This window comes from Cyprinus carpio, chromosome A21 (assembly GCF_018340385.1).
Source record: "Cyprinus carpio isolate SPL01 chromosome A21, ASM1834038v1, whole genome shotgun sequence".
NCBI lineage: Eukaryota > Metazoa > Chordata > Actinopteri > Cypriniformes > Cyprinidae > Cyprinus > Cyprinus carpio.
This window is the reverse complement of record NC_056592.1, coordinates 12,752,004-12,768,542: the sequence shown is the minus strand read 5'-3', so window position 1 is coordinate 12,768,542 and position 16,539 is coordinate 12,752,004. Positions and strand designations below refer to the sequence as shown.

The 16,539-nt window shown below is 36.7% G+C and overlaps 1 protein-coding gene across 1 annotated transcript in view; it reads right to left on the bottom strand.

The window, feature by feature from the left end:
- jam3b (junctional adhesion molecule 3b) overlaps positions 1–16,128 on the bottom strand; it is a 31,958-nt gene extending 15,830 nt beyond the window's left edge. Inside the window, exon 1 of the mRNA XM_042710890.1 lies at positions 15,976–16,128. Within this exon, the coding sequence (XP_042566824.1) occupies positions 15,976–16,060 (85 nt within the window). The 5' untranslated portion in view covers positions 16,061–16,128. The remainder of the gene's footprint in view (positions 1–15,975) is intronic.
- Between the last annotated feature and the right edge of the window lie 411 nt (positions 16,129–16,539).

Genomic DNA, 16,539 nt, shown 5'->3' with positions numbered 1-16,539 from the left:
GTGAGTGAAGCAGGCTACAGGCGGAGTGACGGAGAGAACGAGCACAGTATGGAGACAGATAAGTCTCAAATATAATTCAAGCAAAAAACACGATTCACACATGCGTAAACAATTTCACATGCATGAAACCTAATTCACGTACACACAAAAAAATTCACGTGCGTGAAAAAAAAAATATATTCACAAAAAGCAATTCACATGCACAAAATAAAATTATATATTCATAAAATACATTTCAAAAATGCAAAACACAATTCGTAGATATACAACTGTGCACAAAAACCTTTGAATGTTTAAAATGTACGAGTGCCTGAATGTACAAATCGTCATTTACTACGAATCCACTCGGATTTGTGTGTGTGTGTTTTTGAGACTTTCCTGGCAGAGCTCTCTTCCCACGTGGGTCTGTCGTACTCTTTAGCCAATCAGATGCGAGCTTACCATTCAACCAATCATATCATAAGCCACCGAGAGTGCATTCAGAAGCTCGCAGGCAATCGGGGAGACGTCAAGAGAGAAGCCCATAGAAGCCCTGGCGTTACATTTTAAAAATACTATACAAAATAATTAATCAGAATACTTACTCCTGCGCACTCACGCGAAGAACTCCCTGCTCAAGCTCGCCGTCTCTGCAAGATTAACGATGGCAGTTTGCACGCACAGCTACTAGAAGATTTACATCTGTCAGACAGGTTGCTGATGTCATCAAGCTTAGTTTGAGTCTGCGCTTCAGAAACGGAAGTTCTAAAAAAAATCGCTAAAAATGGGCTTTCACTTGTCCTCAATTGAGTTTTTCCAATTGGGTCGCTGTGTCCATTTCTTTTACTGTCTATGGGATTTACTGATGTAAAGGCTTAATTTCCGTTCTAATTAATCCATATTGTGCAAAAGGATCGTGCTCCTTGAATGCACTCTCAGTGGCTTATGATATGATTGGTTGAATGGTAAGCTCGCATCTGATTGGCTAAAGAGTACGACAGACCCACGTGGGAAGAGAGCTCTGCCAGGAAATTCTCAAAAACACACACACACAAATCCGAGTGGATTCGTAGTAAATGACGATTTGTACATTCAGACACTCGTACATTTTAAACATTCAAAGGTTTTTATGCACAGTTGTATATCTACGAATTGTGTTTTGCATTTGTGAAATGTATTTTATGAATATATATTTTTATTTTGCGCATGTGAATTGCTTTTTGTGAATATATTTTTTTTTTCACGCACGTTAATTTTTTTTGTGTGTACGTGAATTAGGTTTCATGCATGTGAAATTGTTTACGCATGTGTGAATCGTGTTTTTTGCGTGAATTATATTTGAGACTTATCTGTCTCCATAGCACAGCGCCCCTCCCCCGCGCGCGCACTCTCCGTCTTCAGTTCTGTCTTTGCTCTCTCCCTCGCATCAGAATCAACTGATCCTAAAGGTCGGAAGACCGAATCCATGTTTCACGTGGTGCCTTCGGAGAATATTTTTGCTGAATTACCACTGGGTGTGAATTGCATTCTTCTCTTACAACTTGTGACAAGCATTCCGCACATGCAGCTGACATAACTTTAAATAAACGCAAAAAAAAAAAAAATAATCTATCCAGTTATGAAGTGTTTGTGTGTGTGTGTGTGTGTGTGTGTGTGTGTGTGTGTGTGTGTGTGTGTTGACAAATCTTTCGCAATGTCCTAACAGCCAGGATTCCCACACAACATGTCCGCTAAAGTCCGATTCACGACCTAATGACTCCTTTGAGCGATTCATTATAATGAATGGTTAAAGCAATCGGTCTGCCCGTCAGTGTCTGAATCGGTGTATAACTTCTTAGAAGAACATACACATCTGAAATGAGAAAGTAAGTGTGCTTACCCCATTTAGCAAGAGTGTTTAGTAAAATTTAGCCTTAATAATCCACAGTATGTATAGGCCTATGACAATGTGTAGTAAATTACCTATAAAATCATTTAGTTTAACGTTAGACTGGAGTGAAATGAAACTAGACCAAAGCACAAAGCAAGCTGTTGCTAGCTAGCTGCTAATTTTATAAAATTTTATATGGTAAAAAATTACACTATTACACCTTTTAATGCTACGTTTTTAATGCTACTTTTTAATTGATATGATTATACTAAAATGATTATCAGGTCTATTAAAAGGATTTTATCTTTCAAAACTATGAAAGCCAGTCATGGAAAAATCACAGCTTTTTTTTTTGCAAAGAGGACACGAAAGGATGACAGTGAGAGTGACAGGTAATATCTGTGTCTGATAATTGCATAATTTGTAAATAGATAAATTGTGATACCTTTGACATTTCAAATATACTTTGGTATCGATGATGTTTACATGTAATTAAGTTGTAATCACTTTCTTTTAATATCTAGCCTGACAGTGATCGTTTTTTCATGAATAAATAGGATAAGAAAAAAATCACAAACTGTTTCTTTGTATTTATTTTAAATTTAACATTTATTATCAATATTGGGCTCACGGATTATGTGGGTACTAGGGTATTTTTTACTGTGTGTGGATGACCATGTCGGTCAGCCACCACCGAAGACCAATTTTGACCCAGGAAAAACCCTGATTGTTTTTACTAGGGTTACTTTTACTTTGTTTGGATGGGAGTGTAATAAAATAATATGAATGCAGTCCAGCAGGGGCAGGGGGAGGGGGAGCAATCAAACTCGGTTTCAGACCAGGCAAGCGAACCAAGTGTGAAAGCACCCTAACTGACTCGCCTGTTTGAGTAAGGCTTTTGGATCTGTTTTCAGGAACTGTAATTTGATGTCAGATTAATGTGCATCCTCATGCCAGATCCACAGAGGTAATTCAGAACGGCCAGGCACGAGGTTCACTGGTAATGTGTGACCGTCTGAGAATATAGACAACAGGTGAGTCAGTGTTTGGACAGACACTGCAGGTGAGAGGTCGAATGGGGAAAGCTACTTTCAGGGCTGGGTCGACTTTCTACAACTGTTGCACCTTTCCTTGTTTGCTGATTGTAAGGGTTGTTCAGCCAAAAAATTCAATCCTGTCATCATGTTCCGTTTTAAACCTATATGGCTATATACCCAAACTGCAATTCATTGTTTTAAAGGAGTCTCTTATGCTCACTGAAGCTGCATTTATTTGATCAAAATTATAGTGAAAACAGTGTTATTGTGAAATATTATTACAATTTGAAATAACTGTTTAATATGTTAATATATTTTAAACTATAATATATTCCTTTGAGGCCAGGCTGAATATTCAGCAGCTGTTACTTCACTCTTAAGTGTCACATGATCTGGTGCTCAAGAAACATTTCTTATTATAATCATTTTTGAAAATGGCTGTGTTGTTTGATGAACAAAAAAGAAGAGCATTTATTTGAAGTAGAAATCTTTTTAACATTATAAATGTTTACTGTCACTTTCTTAGCAATTTAATTAATCCTTGCTGAATAAAAGTATTAATAAAAATAAATTACTGATGCCTCAACAGTAGTGTATCATCTAAATTTCTATATAATTTATCATTTATATTTATGTAGTGTATAATATAAATAACTAAATAATAAAAACGTATAAACTTAAATTTCAGTCAGTTTCTCACATAAAACATTGGATTCAGAAGACAAGACTTCTAACATATATGTCATATAAACCACTTTTATGATACATTTATGGTGTTTTTCGTGGCCTTTTTAAAGCATTAATTCTCCATTCCCCATTCATAGTTATTGCATCAAAATTAGTTTTGTGTTTTACATAAGAAAAATATTCTTATGTAATCATATAAATTCCATTATAAACAGTAAGAATTTCCCAGCTTGTAGCTTTACGTATAAACGTCTTCAGTTTCATGTGCAAGACTGAACCACACCCCAGTTACTTTTTGTTGACTTATCAATCAATTAGTTTTGTGGGTTTTTTTGAGAAGTTTTTTGCATAATTGTGTTTAATTTAAAAAAAAAAAAAGATCTTTATTTTCATTACAGAGAGCAAGTTAGGCTGAAACAACAAATGTTCGCAAAGGCATGCTTCAGACTCAAATAGTTTGCATACGCCGTCTAAGTGGCCAGAGAGGGAATGTTGCAGTGAAACAGGTGGGGTGAGAGTGGGGGGTTCACGGTTCGGGACACATACCATCTGAGCACCACGCAAGCAGTGACCTCCCCAAAGGAACCACTTCATCACCTGCTCAGGAAGATCCCCTCTTGTTTGGGAAATGCTTTGCTCCTGCTCACTCTGCGAAAATGTGGAGCATTTGATGACCATCCGCTTGCCCGGACATCTAAAACAAATGTGGACATTCTGGCGGACCGTGGGAGGATGTAAAAGACTGAGATCTTGATGCAACCACAGGAAAGCAAATGATATCATGTGGCTATAGCAGCAGAGCAAGGGTGTGTACTTCTATTCAACACTCAGATTCTGTTGCTATTTTACCCATTTGCAGATTTGCCAGATGTGTTAACACTTGCAAAAACAAACGCAGCATATTTCAAATAATAAAATGTTCTTGGTTTTCCACAGAGGCGGCATTAAAACTTGGACAGAGATCTCACAATCCTTCATGATTTACCAACAGTGACATTTCAGCTGCTTTGGCGCTTTTTCAAGGCCCAGGAGGCCACAGTGATTAAGGATGGAGATTACAGACACATCTGATGTTAACATGCCCAATTTAAAAAATAAATAAATCACTATGCTTACAAGTGCAGCTTGAACCAGGAGTATTCAAATAAAGTGAACCAACTAAGTCTCCATTCTTTCATGAGGCAACATGAGACTTGGTATGGAAACTCAGCTGGGTATCGATAGACATTTTCTAATTCAATTCATATGGGTATTTTTCACTTACAATGTCCATTTAAATGGTAAATAGTAATGGTAATGTGAGGAAATTTGTACTTTATTGATACAGTAATCTCTGTTGGAATCAGTTAATTAATCAGACTGATTCAAACTTGCTTGTCAGTATTTTTTCAATGATTCATCAAAAGGACCCGTGAGTTATTTGTTTGTGAATTGCACTATACTGGTTTGATTCATTAAAAAGAGCCATTTCATAATAATCACTAGTTTGTAAATTGGATGCTAACAAGTCTAAATGAATCAGGGAAATAACCACACTTACTGTACAAGTGAAGCTTGAGCCAGAAGTATATTTCTTGATTTGATTCTGATTCATAAGGACATTTTTCGGTTACAATAGCCATTTAAATGGTAATGTGAGGTAATGGTAACTTGATGATGATTCAGTAACTTCTCTGTTGGATTGAGAACTCATTAGACTGATTCACACTCCTAAGCTTGTCTGCTTTTTTAACGATTCACCAAAAGGACCTGCTCAAAAGAGTAATTTGTTTAGATTAGAATTAGAATTACACTGGTTGTGCTGCATGATTTTAATTCACTATAAAGAACCAGTTTATAAGAATCATGAGTTCATGAAACAAACAGCCATGGTGGTGTTATTACATGCACACCATGAGGATAGGAAGACATGTGTTACATGGAGCAGGCCATTTTACCTCACACATTCAGTTTGGAGGGCAAACTGAGTTAGCATTGCATACATTTTGCATCAGTTGATCCAGATGTGCGTGCCTGCCAATGCCTAATGTCCTGTCCCGAGTGCATGATGCTTATCTGCTTTAAGCCTTTGCTGCCCAGAGAGAATACAATGTAAACTCACTAATGAGGGTAGTTTTACGAGGGGAATAGTATTTCCTCAACTGCTGAAAATATCTCTGACTCTATTGACGTAATTTTGGAATCTGCAATTTGGATTGCAGTATATATAATTAACCCAACCCAAGATAAGTGTAACACATGTGATGTCTACTTCTGATAGACAACTGCACTCCATTTTCCTGAAATGTGGCCAGATCAAACATCCAGCATTAAGAGGAAACTTATCCAAGAATAAGTACATTTTATAAGTGATTTATGGTGTTTTTTTTTAACTGATGTTTTTTGATTGGTTTGAATTTTTTGTCTAGACTTTTGGATGTTTTCTGTAGACATATGAGGAGTGATCTTGAGTGGTGCTGATAAGAAATAAATCTGCATGGTTGCCCACTTCTGCATGAATGACTCTGTAGCAGAGAATTCATTTCACTGTACGTCTGAAGCAGGTTCATTCGCTCAAAATTGGGGATTCCAAGTGAAAATTCCATGAATGTGCACAGAACCATAAGATCATTGTGCTTGTGCAGTGGAAAAGAGGAAGAAAAGGGGTCTTTTTTCAACTTTGGTGAAAACTTTTACTTCTGAGGAGTGCAATGGCTATTTGGGCCTGTGCTTTCAAGGGGCCAAGCTAAAAGGCATTATTTGAGTTTCTTCTCGGGCCTTATTTTCGCCATAAATTATTTGTTGTCTCTATTCTTTCTCTACTGCTTTATGTTTTAATATTTCAAGAAGCCACACATCAGTGTTCTCTTTGTTCTTCAGTCCACAGAACTACAAAGGGAAGCTGTAATTTAGGTACCACACAATGCGTCCTCAGACAATGTGGCATCCATCCTCTTTTAGTTCAGTGCTTTGAATTTAAACACAATAAACTCATCCAAATTGGTGCACTGCATCATGATAAAAACACAAAATACTAGTAAAATAAAACAGTAAACTGTTATTTGATTTTTTATTTTTTTTTAAATTAGTTAAAATCTTTTAGACAACAACAACAAAAACTGGGTACACAAAAACAGAAAAAAGGAGAAAATGCTAAGTGTGGCAAATGATTGAAACTAACCTTCACAGAAATTCAATTTAGGCATCAGCATAATTAGAAATTCTCTGACAATTTATGCAAATGCAATTGCAGTTCCTGAGACAGAAATGATCATAGGGCATTAGGAAAAAATTGCTACAGCCAATCATTTCAACTATTTATGTGAACATCCCCCAAGCTATGCACACTCCCAGAGCTTTGCCAATGAAGAGGTCAAGTACAGACCAACAGATACAGACTGTTAATGTTGTGCAATAAAGCTAGCAAATACACATCACTCTTTGCAGTGTATATCTAATACTAAATCGATGCACAAACAAAATTATAATCCAGGTCTTGCCTGAGCACTGCTACTCTGATATATACATACATGAAACTACATTAAATATTTTGATAACCAATTAAATTAAAGAATAGGGAAAACATTCCACCCCATCTGTATAACACTCAATTTAAATGTATGCATTAAACCAAAGTTACAAAGCTACACCTTTACATTCCTTCTGTATTTGTTTTTGCACTCTGTTTTGCTCTGATGTTCCAGAAAACATCAATAACAACAGCATCTTTTCGACTTTGGTTAGTTACAGTAAGATCTTTTAATTACATCAAGCATTCTGGCATTGTTTCCGTATCTCTGCACGTTATTAGGATGTCTTAAGTCTCAGTAAATCTTCTTAAAGGCTACTGACTGATTAGTTTCCTGCAGGAAGCGTCTCATGCACCCTATCTTAGCAACTCCTTTTAAGGTCATCTTGGTATACGCTGATGTAAACACGCAACCTGTATTGTCTGCTACAGGCCAAATCTCTGAGATAACATGTTCGCCTGGGGACACCCTGAACAAACTGCTATGTGTAACCGTCAGATATGTGACCCTGGACCACAAAACCAGTCTTAAGTCGCTGGGGTATATTTGTAGCAATAGCCATAAATACATCTTATGGGTCAAAATGACTGATTTTAATTTTATCCAAAAATCTTTTAGTTGTATAGGAGTAAAGATCATGTTCAGTTAAGATATTTAGTAAATTTCATACGGTAAATATATCAAAACTTAATTTTTGATTAGTAATATGCATTGCTAAAGACTTCATTTGGACAACTTTAAAGGCAAATTTTCTCAATATCTAGATTTTTTTGCACCCTCAGATTCCAGATTTTCAAATAGTTGTACTCTGCCAAATATTGTCCTATCCTAACAAACCATACATCAATGGAAAACAAATTTTTCAACTTTCAGATGATGTATAAATCTCAATTTTGAAAAACTACATATCAGAAAACTAGCCATGAGTTTTTTGCCATGATACTTAAGCTACAGAATCATAGACAAATATGAATTTTTTTGTGTAGTTTTGCATTTTATATAGATAGTATGTAGATTTTTGATGAAATATAAATTAGAATTAATTTATATATAATTTATATTTATTTTTTTTTTATATTGCAAATTAGAGAGAGTGTGATTTAAAACAACATTGACATTCACTGTATGCACAGAAACAAGCAAAACAAAAAAACAGAAATTTTTCAAAATACATTCTTATGTATTCTACAGAAGAAAGAACGTCATACCAGTTTGCAACGACATGAGGGTGGGTAAATGATGACATTTTTTTGGGGGTGATCAATCCCTTTAATTTTCATGGTTCTCATAATTTGGCAACCACTATATTCATAAATACTCATTTGGAATTCCAGAGCTTTCCGCATTGGCCTACAAATTGGCGTCATGATCAAACTACTTTATTGTCAGTAAAAGTAATCCTGCTTAAAATCATTATCCATAAAAGCACTAGTCAAAACAAACTTATATTGCCTTTTAAATATACTGTACATACAGTACATAGGCATACATACACACCTCTGTGCCACCGAGAAGAAAGATCTCAACCAATGTCTGGCATAATGACAAATATCCCAGGCACCTACTTGTTCAGGACACGCTCTCAAACCCCAAACAGCTGTACTCAGTGCATACTATTACAAAGTTTGTTTAAGTTTTGAGGCCACTGGGGGAATCAAACATGCTTTTCAAAACATAAGCAAACCATTAAGGTTGTATTAAAGAGTAACTTGCTTTTTTTACTCTGATTTTGTCCGACTGCTCTGCATAAAGTCTATGGGGGTGCTACAATGATAGTAATCCGACTCAACTAAAGACTTTGAAGTTTCATCTTAATCTTTAAATACAGATGCTCAGATTTAATAGCATTTTGTGAATCAGATGGCATCTTGAAATAGATCTAATTCGCCTGTGGCTGTCATAAAAAAGTTTAAGCTCAGCTTTATGGGTTGCCTGGTTTTATTTTCAAACTCATCCCTGTTAACTTAGCAAGTAAGTGTGAGAAGCGTTATGAGGTGGCCTTAACGCCGTCCTGCCAGATGGTCTGAGCGCAATCTGTCAGTGCAATCTGACCAGTCGGCTAAACGCACATAACAAATCTGGTGCTAATGGTGGATTTTAACCCAGAGAGGAGTTACACTGCAAATAAGATTCTCATTAAGGTTGCTCTGTTTATGTTGCCTTAACTTATCAACTGTAATCATACTTTGATGCACATCCGAGGCAGTGGAGGCACTATTTTAAGAGAGGTATTTTGCAGCTATTGCTCTTTAAAAAATATAGGCTTAAAGGCGCTACAAATGGAAATCGTTAAAAATTTATTTGAAATAGGCTAGGGTAATAGATTTTCTCCGTTCTGGTGAACAGCTGTGCGATCCCAATGAAAAAGTGGGCCGTCGAGCAGGTGATAAATTGTTCTTATGATTGACTGTTTGCGGGTCTGAGTCATAAAAATGACAAAGAGTAATTCGATGGAGAGATAATAAATCCAATCGGATGAGCTGTTTGTTGATAGAGTTTCGTATCATGTATTGGAGTTTCTTGTACAGCCACACATCATCTCTCACAGTCACTAATGTTTGATTTTGTTTTTTTGTATTTGTGTTTATTTTTCAGGCATAATTATTTTATTACAGTTAATAAACTCTGATATGAACAGTCAACAAATCCATTTGCGGGTCTTTTTTTATCACCATGCCAAAGACATCAGCTCTTCACAGCACTCAATTTAGAACTTGATATCTGCTGTGAGGGATTCAAATCATTGTCACCAAGGTGAATCATAGGAGTTAGTTTGTTCTATCTGTCAACATTTGTACTCGTGATAGGGAACATCAAATACGAAGTGTGTAAATGGCAGATGTTACATGGGAGGAACTCAATGAAGTTGCCACTCCATTTAACCAAGACAAAAATCTTAGTTATTTACTGTCCTTACACATCATTAGATGCAGGACAGTGGAATGAATAAACGTTTAGCAGTGCATTTTTAGAATGGTGTGTTATGCGGCAGACTTTGCAAAAGACGTCAGACACAAGCACAATTACGTGTTTACATAGAAAATCAATGGAAAAGCAGCAGAGTGAAATGCAAAAATGCATTCTGTTTTAACGCCACCTTAGTTTTTATGTGATATAAAACCAACAGAAAATATCACAATTAGAATTTCAGTTCTATTTAAACTATTAATGTCGTATGTATTTCTGAGCTTATAAACATGGCTTGTTTCCATAGAGAGCGTATTTGATTCCAGCGACTGTCAGATGATCTGTTTCTATTTTTAGCAATAATAATTATAAAAAAATAATCATTCGATTTGAATTCGCTCTGTACATCAAACAAGTCGATTTAAAAAAGAAAATTGAAGGGGAAAGAGACACTCATTATCTCAGTCTCTGAAATTGGTTAATAAGTAATTATTGCATGAAGCCGACAGTATCCAACTGATTTACCTACATCAAAAAAGCATATGGCAAAGACAAAGCTGAGGAATTTGCACAGGCGCAGCCTTTTCCTTCGGAAGGATGTGATAAGATAGAAATCAGTGACAGGAAATTATCTAAATAGTCTTCAGTATTTGGAAATTATCACCCAAACTTTAATTAGGAAGGGTGTGACTGTATGTTGATTAGTGAAGGGGTTGAAAAGGCAATATACAGTACAAGCACTAATTATGTATTATGATAATTACATGAACATTGTTTAAGAAATATTAGTAATAAGAAAGTCAAAAATCAAATATAATTCGAAAAATAAAAAAAACATACTTAAAGGGAAGATTAAAAAAATTTACTAAAATGAATTCCAAATCAAATCCATGTTTTTTTTTCTTCTGTGGAAAAGAACATTTGAAAAATGTTTTACACTCTAAAAAATAATGTGTTGGCTCATGTGTAAAAGATCTTTTGAAGAATGTTTTACATCTAATGTTCAACCAACAACCTATTGAGGAAATCAATCATTTGTAGCATAAACACAGATTTTTAAGTTTATTACTCAAGAAAATTAAATTGTTCCAAATATTCAGTGCTGGTCCTGGAACCAATTATTCTTGTGTATTTCAGTTAAAATCAACAGCTAACATTGAACATGCTATATGAGCAATGACTGCTCTAATGATAGGTAATATCTTACTTGTTCATTAAATTTGCTTGTTAAATAAGTTACATTTTTTTAAACAAGCAAATTTAATGAACAAGTAAGAGATAACCTATCATTAGAGCAATCATTGCTTATATAGGCTAGAGCCAATGTAGCGTTTACTCAACAAAGCTAACCACATCTTATGCAAAGGGGTAACCACAAAACTGCCCAATTTCCAAAAGTTAACAAGAAAATTAGTTACTACAACTTAAATTACCAACATAATAATAATAATAATAAATGTTATTTAGAATGCACTGCTACAACAGTTTAAAAAGACATGTAAAATACAAAGAATACATTAAATAATACAATATAAGACAACAATATAAAACAATTCAATACTAGTCAAGTCAAGCCACCTTTATTTGTATAGCGCTTTATGCAATACTGATTGTGTCAAAGCAACTTTACAGTGTCAAACAGGAAAATAGTTAGTCAATAATGCAATAAGACAATAACAAAGAGTCATTTTTCCAGCTAAAGTCAGTTCATTGATGATTCAGTAGTCAGTAATCCTGCTCCTTTGCATGAGCTCCAGTATATCCAGCACAGCAGTCAGGAACTATTTTGATCAATGCCCATTTTATACATGGAAGTCTTATTGACATTTAGGGAATGCACATGCTTGCCATTCCTGACTTGCGAATCTGTTAGTTCTAGGCTTTTTCTTCCGCATCTGTCACTGCTTTCCAAAAGATACAAATTAATAAAAGCAGGATAAGCACAGAAGAAAAAAAACAAAGAAAAAACACCTTTCATGTTTCTTTCAGAGGGATTTCCATTTCATAAGAATCTCTGAGATTTCCTTTTAACATGTATGACTTTGTTTTTAATACTGAAAATGCAAAATGTTTCATACTCAACTGACACTTTTATAATCATCTTCACCTCCTACACATATGAAGTGAATGAAATCTCAAGACGAATGTTTGTGGGTGAGCATTCCACATTTGTTCTCAATGCTGAGTATCTGTGGTGGGTTGAATGGGACATATTTCAGCTCCGTGACAGTGGGGTCCTCCATTCACTCGCACCCACAGTCGCTCAGCTGTTTCTGCATGTTACTCTGGGTTACTCGGGTTGGCTGACCGGACATGTGCCGTTCTCCTGTTGCTCAAAGACTCAGCATGTTTCATCTCGACAGCATGCCTGTCCTGGTACCCATGCGGATTACTCTGGGACCCCCGTCTGGAATTTTTCCCATCACTATACAGTGATGATAAACTGGCTTTAGGAACACACTAGATGCTGTTTAAAACATACTTTTCTCATGTGGTACCTTACAACTAAAACGAACCTACGCACATACGGAAGGGCAACGTGTCTTCGTCCACAACAGCCCTGGGTGAAGAACACAGAGAACAGCTATCTTTTCTATGCATATTTCTCTCTGTCGCTTACTGAACACATCAAAAATGTCAGCTTGTAACTGATGGACATGCCCAGAAGGTCCAGCATGCTTTTCATGAACCCCCAGAAAGCCATTTGCTGGGAAGCAGCGGGTGGAAGAGAAAGCACACTCAGCCTTCTAGGGACAAGCTATCACTTTCACTGTTTTTCACTATTTAAGCTGTATTTAATCACATCTGAAGTACTAACCTCATGAACAGACAATTATTAGCATTTTTATAGGCGACACAATGGTGAAAAGGTTTTATTGTTTTACGACACCAAGTCTGGAGCATTTGCTGTGGACTTAAATGGAAGGCTACCACTCATTCAAGTATTCATCTAAAATATGGGGTGTGATCTCAACCTTTGTACTATTCCTGAATCTATTTTATCCTATCCAGTAAAGCATATCTTGGCACCAAAAGTGCTGGCAAAAGACACCAGAGAGTTTCCACTGTACAAATACACTCCAGAGACTAGACACAGGCTTTTAAACATATAAGGTATAACAAAGCACAGAGAAACTGCTTTTGGCAAAGACTTTCAACTGTTCTGTTGATGAGGTGACTTAAAGAGATAGTTTACCCAAAAATGAAAATTTGATGTTTATCTGCTTACCCCCAGGGCATCCAAGATGTAGGTCACTTTGTTTCTTCAGTAGAACCGAGCGGCAACCTCCCGCTCTTTCTCGTGAAGCCAACAAGGAAGTGACTAAAACTGCAATTCATCGACTGGCCGCTTGAGGCTGGCTGCAAAAGAGAGTCAGTCCCATAGACTCCCCATGTTAAAATTCCCAACTTTACAGCAGAAAAAAATTATTTTGGTCTATATTGCTAATTTTGCCCTTCATGACAACTGTGAGGGGGGTGAATTTTTGTATAACTCATCCATTTAAATTATATTAAGCCTTAAAGTTCTGCATAATTAAGGGCATGGCCACTTGAGTGACAGGTGGATTGCCGCTCCTGACACTGCCGTCGAGCTAGGTGGGCGTGGCTTCAGCAACCAGCTCCCGCCTTTTTGCCCATTTTTGATTATCCGGGAGAGTCGCGCTGTGACGCGCTGCAAAGATGACGACGGCCCGCTCTGCACACTTTGAGCTTCAAAAATGCTCTTCAGGAGTCTACGGGTGACGTCATGGACAATGCGGGTGACGTCAAGTGCATTACCGCCACCTATCTCTCAAGTGGACCACTGACACTCCTAATTGAGATTGTAGACAGAGTGTCAATGGTCCACTTGAGAGATAGGTGGCGGTAATGCATTTATAAGTCTGCGATCCGCCATAAAGCAAGAAGAAGAAGAAGACGCCTCATGCACCTGCTGCTGTGAAGCGCATTCACAAGAGTTCTAACAGTTCGGACATTGTGTGAATCAGAGATAAAAAACTATATAAATATTGTTCAGTTTCTTGCACAGACCAACCATTTTGTGTCTTTACACATCAATGTATCGTCACGAGCCGCAGGGTTTAATTTGGATTTGTCTGTGCATGTTTTTTTTTTACTCTCGTAGATTTTGTTACCATTGCCATGCATTATACGGCTGAGAGACTGCAACGGCTGGAGTTAAAAATCATAATTTCTGTTCTGCTGAATAAACAAAGTCACCTACATATTGGATGCCCTGGGGGTAAGCAGATAAACATCAAATTTTCATTTTTGGGTGAACTATCCCTTTAAACTATAACTTAACTTTAATCCAAATTGCATTACACAGATTGAAATTCCAAGGAACTCTTAGATTTACACTTAAAATTGCTTAAAATCACTCTCCACATTAGCTGCAATGTATTTACATAATTATTTACATTAAAAAATGTGTAACGTGCAATGACAGCGAGAGAGATGTGTGCCATCTGCATTGTCCTGCTAACATCTGCATCTCCTTCTTCTGTTTATGAGTGTCTCACAGATGGACATCCATTATGTACACAGATGACAGGAAGGGGACGGTGAGGCATGCACAATGGCAGACGGTGCATCTGCATGCAGCAGTGCAAAGGGAACTGTACTGTAATGTAAAAGATTACCTTTTTAATTTACAGTCAGATAAATATTTATAGATTTAAGTGACTACTGAATTTTGTTCTCCTTTTCAAAAACATAAATGAATTAACAAATAAATGAGGAAAAATTATGTTTACATAAAATAAGAAATTGTACATTTTAGAGTAGCCTATGTACAACACAACACAGACTTACCAGCAGTATTTAGTGCTGTAGTCTATAATTAAGCCCAGCAGCACATGGGCCGTTTCTACAAGAGCCTATGTTAACCAAAAGGTCAAATGCCCAACTTTTAAATTAAACAAAAGCAATAGAGGTAAATAGAAAAACTACATAGGCTATGTACTGAAAAGTGAAACGACTTCAACAAACTGTAAATAATAATTATTTACAATAGCAAAGCTACTGATTATTTTCAGTCCACAGTCTTCTAAATGAATTAAATTAAGCTATTGGTTTTGACTGACGCATCTTATTGACTTAGTATGGAGCCTTTATAGGATGAGTGTGAAGAATATGATTTCTTTTAAATGATTTCCCCGAGCCCTAAACTTAAGGCTGGAGTATTGTGCGTGTTGAAGGCACTATGCTGCAAATGCAGAAATCAAAGCGCGTGCTACTGCTAAAGCTGGGCGCCTGATCCCCTCTCGCGAACACTTCAGGCAGAAAACCGTTATCTCGCAATAAACATGTTCCGCTTCCACTCAAACAGTTTCTAATAGTTTAAAACACCCAAAACTAACGAAAGCGTGACCGTTTTGAAAAAGCAAAATGGAGAAACAACAACAAAACACCACTCAGTCCTGATTTATTAATGTAATTTCAAAAACTTCTAAAGCCTGAACAAAGAACTGAGCCGAACGATCCAGCGAAACAAAACAGCACGAAACCAACTTTCCATGCGTGTTTTATGGGATTATATTTGATGTGATTTTTATAGAGGATGTGATTTTAACGTGAATTATTATATTCCCGTAAAAACCCATGTAACCTACAGAATGAGGGAATTATAGAGGCGTGCGGATTTATTTATGGTTAGTTGGACAAACACGCAGCGCGGGATGCGAGGTTTCAGCCGGCGATGAGAAACATTCCAGCGCGAAACAACTACAACACGCCACATCCAACCGAGAATCTTACTTTTATCCCACTTTGGATTCAACAGCCACATCTAACAACTCATCTAAAGGAACTAACGGGTTAGCTCAATACTTTAGTTGGCTTAAAGAGACAGTTACTTCTGTAAAACAGGATGTTCACTCAAACACATTCCAACAACTTTGATAAATCATTCACCACGATTTGCATCACTTTTGCCTCTTCTAGATAAAAAAAAAACTATAAAAGTGTGGGGATGCGTACTCACATTGCATGGAGAGGAGAAGCAGAACGCAAGCCAGTGGTGTTAACGCCATCTTGGAGTCGATGAAATGTTCAGTTTGCCTGTACATGCGCAAAGTAAAATGCTTTAGGAGAGGATGGAGAGGGCTCGAGATCACCGACCGAAGTGTGTGTGTGAGAAAGAGGCACGTCGACCTATTGTGTTGAGTTTCCATGACTACAAACAGCATCGTCGTCATGAATATTCAAGCTTTTTTTTTTTAGGGATTGGCCAGTGAAGTTGCGCCAGTTCCGAATGGAATCTCATGTTTTTGTAGAGTTTACGATTTATTTATGAGAATCATTGCCGCTCAGTATTCCACATATGACAGACGATCTGAGGATGGATGGATCATAGACGTTTCTACAAACTTTGAAACTTTATATCACACTATTCGAAATGATTTTCCATAATTCCGTTCTAGTTTCTCATTATTTTATTATATTTCACAGAGACACAGGTCAAGAGTAGGCTATATTTATAATCAAATAGGCTACAGCAATATACCTAGTGAAAAAAAGAAGTGTGCTTGAATGTGCACTTGCAGTG